The sequence below is a fragment of the Nestor notabilis genome, unplaced genomic scaffold (genome assembly GCF_000696875.1).
Source record: "Nestor notabilis isolate BGI_N333 unplaced genomic scaffold, ASM69687v1 scaffold15892, whole genome shotgun sequence".
In the NCBI taxonomy this organism is placed as follows: domain Eukaryota; kingdom Metazoa; phylum Chordata; class Aves; order Psittaciformes; family Psittacidae; genus Nestor; species Nestor notabilis.
This window is the reverse complement of record NW_009917105.1, coordinates 351-5,880: the sequence shown is the minus strand read 5'-3', so window position 1 is coordinate 5,880 and position 5,530 is coordinate 351. Positions and strand designations below refer to the sequence as shown.

Genomic DNA, 5,530 nt, shown 5'->3' with positions numbered 1-5,530 from the left:
CCCTCCCTGTCCCCAGCCTGCAGCTTTCAAGCACCTGAGCGCGGGGGATCGTGCATCTGCCCCGAGCCATGGTCTTGTGTCCCTGGAGCTTAAATTCCCCACAGGACTGAAATACTCTGGGGACACAGGAGGCACCTAAAATGCACTCAGTGCCTCAGAGAAGGTGGAAAGAGCATCAAGCTCTCTACGTCCCATTGGTAGAGTTTTTAGCTGCTCACGGAAATACAAATGCAACGCCAGCTCCCTGCTGCCCGGCTGCTATTGCCCTTCACAGGAAGAGCTGCACAGTTAGAGAGAGGCATGCACATCCTTCCCTTGGTTCCCCACTCAGAAAGAGTGGTCCTTGCAGCTCAGCTCAGCTCAGCTCAGCCGAACAAACATGCCACTGGCACTTTTTTAACAAACATGCCACTGGCCCACAGCACCCCCTGGATGTGAGAGGAAGTGACCAGCAGGTCAATGACCAGCTGGGTTTCAAGACCTTTTTATAAAGCTCAAAGTCATGGAACAACTTTCAGCACGAGGAAACCAGCCCAGGCAGGAGGTAAAGGCCTGTGAGCGCAAACCACTGCCAGCCAGTCAGCGAGACCAAGCCTATCAATTCCTATTTGAAAGAGTGATTTTCTAGGGAAGACTTGACATTTTACATCTTCCCTCTTATTCCTCTGTATGTTAATAATTCCTCTGTATGTGTTTGAAAGGAGAATCTCTTTCTCCTGGGTGTTTCTCATTAAGCAGCAATGTCCCCTCTGTCAGGTTAAAGCCATTCCCCCTTGTCTGGGCCCTACGTTCCTTGTAAAAAGCCCCTCTCGAGGTTTCTCAGGCTCTCTCAGCCTGGCTCCAGAGCAGAGCTGCTCCAGCCCTCACAGCAGCTCCATGCCCTCCTCTGGACTCGCTCCAGCAGCTCCACATCCCTCTTGTGTTGTTGCCCCAGAGCTGGACGCAGGAGTGCAGGGGGCACTGCAGGGGGCTTCCCAGAGCACAGCAGAGGGGGAGAATCCCCTCCCTCGGGCTGCTGCTCACGCTCTGGGGATGCAGCCCAGCACACAGGAGGGTTCTGGGCTGCAAGCGAATAATGATCTGTTTAGAAAGGCAGGCTGGTTGTATCTATTGAAGTCAACTGCAGCGGTGGCTGTAACAGAGAGATTTAAGTTGGGAGAGGGCGCTGCCTCTCTAAAAGCTGGATTTTGCACAGTGCTGAACCTCTCTGCTCCCTGTGGACTTGTGGCAGACTAATTCTGTGCACAAGGCTACCTGGGAACTGCGTGATCTGAAAATCCTGGGCAGGAAACAGCAACGACGCTTGGAGACGGGAAGAAATAAGGTAGAAGAGTGGAAGACCTGCCTTCTATCATTTTCCATACCCTGCTGAGCTGAACACAGTGTCGCTTCTGCAACATCAAACTCCATAAACTTATCCCCCCCCTCGCCCTGCTGCTCACGCTCTGGCCATGCAGCCCAGCACACGGGATGGTTCTGTGCTACAAGCGAATAATGATCTGTTTAAAAAGGCAGGCTGGTTGTATCTGTTGAAGTCAACTGCAGTGGTGCCTGTAACAGAAAGATTTAAACTGGGAGAGGGTGCTGCCTCTCTAAAACCTGGAGTTTGCACAGTGCTGAACCCCTCTGCTCCCTGTGGAGTTGGGGCAGACTAATTCTGTGCACAAGGCTACCTGGAAACTGCGTGATCTGAAAATCCTGGGCAGGAAACAGCAACGACGCTTGGAGACAGGAAGAAATAAGGTAGAAGAGTGGGAGAACTGCCTTCTATCATTTTCCATACCCTGCTGAGCTGAACACAGTGTCGCTTCTGCAACATCAAACTCCATAAACTTTATTATTAGAGAAAATACAGGTTTGCACCAAAGCAGTAGTAAAAAACACAAGCAAACAAACATACTTGGCACACGGAATTCAACACACAGGTATTACACACATCCATGTAGACTGCCATCTTCAAACGCTACTGCATCTCTTCTTCCCTCTGGGCCCTGTACTCCTTCATGCTCCTCTGCAAACAAGAGCACAGGACAAATGTTAACAGCATATACCTGAACGACTCATACATCCTGTGCCACCACCCTGCTCTGTGCTGTGACTCCTCTGTCCAGTGCAGAGGACTCTGAGCATCTCTGCCAGAGCTCCGGGCACCTTCAGAAGTGACTGAGCTTTACAGTCCCTCCAAGAAAAAGAAGCCAGGCCATGCCACAGGTCAGGCAGAGAAGGTCTGCGACAGCTATAGGCTCTTTATGCCTGCAATACAGCTGTCAGCACCTTCCTCTAGCCTCTGAGACCAAGAGACAGAAAAGCCCCCTGAACTCTTCAGGAATAGTCTCACCTCAAAGGTGTTGAGCACATGCTGGCAAACACCCATCAGGTCATTCAGCCCTTTCCGGAATGGCTCAACAGCAGGAAGGGCCCCTTTAGGAAAGAAGATGGGTCAGTGGTTTCCAAAGGGGTTGATAGCTCTCTCCCTCACCGCTCTGGGCAGTGTGGTTGTTCCCCTGTCATGGGAACAGGCTTATACACCAGGCACATGCCACACACTTCCCTCCTACCAGTTCACCATCAGCACCCTGAGAGCTGAGCTCAGGCCCAGGCTACAGTGCAGGAAGAGCAAAGCCAAACTGTGCAGGTAGCCCCACAGGGAAGGAGATCCCTTGGCAAGAACAGCCTCAGCACTACTCATTTTTAGGAAATTACAGAGTCAGCAAGCACAAACTAGATACTCAAGGGAACAGACCCATAAGGAAGGAATGAAATAACACCATCCTCCTGGGGCAGCAAAGCTGTGGAGCCTAGATGGAGGGCAGTGGACTGAGCTGTAGGGGTTGGTGTGCTGGGAGGAGTGAGTGATGGCCAGAGGCTCAGAGCTGTCAGTGCTGCCTATTAACAGGGAACACAGACCCCTCTGGGAGGCAAGTCAAAAGACAGCACAGACCTATGTGGCTTTTCAAGAGAGCTTTGGTTCACAGCCTGATGACCAAAGCTGCCAGACAGCCAAGAAGGAGAAGCAGAAGCAAATTATCTCATTGCAGCTATGTATGTCAGCACACTTTGGGTTGGCTTTCCAAAACCTTTGCTGATTTAGGGGCAGATGAAGCACCCATCACCTCTGACAGGACGTAGCAGATCTACCTTACCCCAGCACTACGGTTAGAGTGCTTGCAGAGAAGAGGGAGAAGAGTGGTTTTCTTTATTGAGATGACTCGTGGTGGAAACCTGACATGAGCAGAGAGGATTCCACAAAAGAAGGGCCATGAATACGAAAGCAATGCACATCCCATACCTCTGGTCTGGATCCGGAAGTTAATCTTGCTTTCAGAGGGGTGTGTGATGCAGTAGCCACAGAACTCCACATCAGGGCTGCAGGAGGGGTGAGAGGAGATCAGTGAAACCCAGGCCAATCCACAGCAAATCTCAGGGAAGTCAGAGGCTTGAGCCACCCCAGACCTCCTAGGGCTCAGGATGTTTCTAACGTGACTGAGGGTCTTATGGGAGGGATATGCTGAAAGGACACTACCCGTGTAACCTTATTCACACACCTCCATCTATCTCTGAGCTACAGCTGGAGTTTTTTTCTGGCACCCTGTTTGAACAGGAGATCCTGGGTGCTTGGAAACCTCCCTCCACACAAACCTGTTGCAGTTCTGCTGGGCAAAGGAGGCAGATGGGTCTAGGACACCACAAGATGCTTGCAGACTGCATGACATTTGCCTTCACAAGCTGAGGTGGCTGGTAGAACATTTATGCATGCAGCAGAAAGCACAGCCCCTGACAAGGAGGCTGCTCTTTTTCTTGTCATGGTGATCTATCAGAGGAATTCACATGACATTTGCAATGCAACTGTCATTTGAGATGATGCATTGAACTTCCTGCCGGAATTCTTCTGAGGCTTACCATTGAGTCTTCACAACCCCCCAGTGCCTCCCAGCTTGATAAAACCAGAGTGAAGCCATTTGTATATTTTAATGGGGGCAGCAGGATAATTAATTTCCAGCATCAATTCCTGCATCTTGATGGAAGCATTAAAGATTATCAAAATGCTTCATACTGGCTGTTCCTACCCTCTTTTCTGACAGCACTTGTCCCAGAAGGTGACATAAATACTGCCTGACCATCTGTACTTACACAGAGCTGCACATCATTTTACCCAGAGCCATGTAAGACATTCAGAAGCCTGTCACATGTCAGGCATCACATTCCCTCTGTAACTAACCATCAGAGCAGTGAGGGTTGGCTGGTCCCTAAGGGATGGGGAGCTGGGAGTATGAACTGTAAGCCAGCTAATAGGGCAGAGGACTCACTGGCCAGCCCTGTCCCACAGCACCCAAGCAAGGGAGTAAGGCGGGTGCAAAGGTGGTAGCCAGGGCCAGCCAAGGGTCCAGGTCACCCAGCAGGTTTGTGCGGGTGAAATAATAGGCCTGAGGCCAGGCCAGGAAGTCAATGTGCAGGTCAGGTGAGGGTAATGAGGGTCAGACAAAACCTATGACCACCAAGCAGGTGTACAATGTACAACAATGAGGAGAGGCTGATGTCAGGTCAGGAAGTCAGCCCATGGGTCAGCATCCGACAGCCCAGTAGAGGCTGAGCTGAAGACCCATATTCATACACCATAGCTCAGGAGGGACTGAAAGCACCAAGCTGAGCTTAAATGGGGCTCCTGAGCCTGTGGGCAGGGTGTGTGTGGAGGCCCCAGGGGAGGCTGCTCAGACTCATCAAGGCCTATTAGTGCTCTCAGGGGCTAACAGCACATGGAGAAAGTTAATCCTGTGAAGAGAGGAAGTAGGTAAGGAGCCTTTGGCACCAGGTCTGATATAAATACTCCAACAGGCATGCACAGAGGTAGTTTTGCCTTGTTCCAGCAGCAACTGACATGCGACTCAGTAAGGAGAAGGGCAGAGTAGGAGTCAGAGGAATACCCAGTGGTACCAGGGGCTGTGGGGACTCCACTTACTTCTTCATGACCATGTATCGGAGGGCATTGCCAAGCGTGTGGTCCTCATCGTGCAATACAAACGTAATGCAGTTTCCATCTGTCCCATCTGCCTGGACCTGCCATGAGCAGGGAGAGAAGAGATGCTGTAAGGCTCTCTGAACACCAGCCCCACGGTGAGAAATCAACAGTTGTGCTCAGCTTCCCCACAGGAACTGGGAGGACTGATAGCACTGGCTGGGCCATCGCTGTGGCTCATGTGTCAAGCGCTGGAGCGTGACCGTGAGCAACTTCACAGAGGAGGGAAGGCGGCAAAATTATCGGCCTCAGAGAAACCTCTCCCTGGTTATCAAAGTGCCTGTGCACCCTTGCTCCTCACAGGAGAGAAGAGGAGCCCAAAGAGAGCTGCAGCTTCAGGACCTGTGGTGGAAAAAAGCTGGGAGTGACTGTTCAGGTTGGTGTGATTCCAGGTCCTGCCACCAGCCCAGGGCTAGGCAGCAATGAGAGGGACAGTCAAAACCCCCCCAAGGAGGTGTGCTGCCTGTCAGCAGGGAAAGCTTATCCCACCTCAAAATCAGCTGTAAGCTCAAATTC

The 5,530-nt window shown here is 51.5% G+C and overlaps 1 protein-coding gene across 1 annotated transcript; it reads right to left on the bottom strand.

The window, feature by feature from the left end:
* Window positions 1-1,963: 1,963 nt before the first annotated feature.
* Window positions 1,964-5,055, bottom strand: LOC104400172 (DNA-directed RNA polymerases I and III subunit RPAC2-like; the record flags this gene model as incomplete). Its single annotated transcript, XM_010024937.1, has 4 exons — window positions 1,964-2,011; window positions 2,339-2,421; window positions 3,290-3,366; window positions 4,958-5,055. Coding segments are annotated over 4 exons (306 nt in total), but the record flags the coding sequence as incomplete, so codon positions are not given.
* Between the last annotated feature and the right edge of the window lie 475 nt (window positions 5,056-5,530).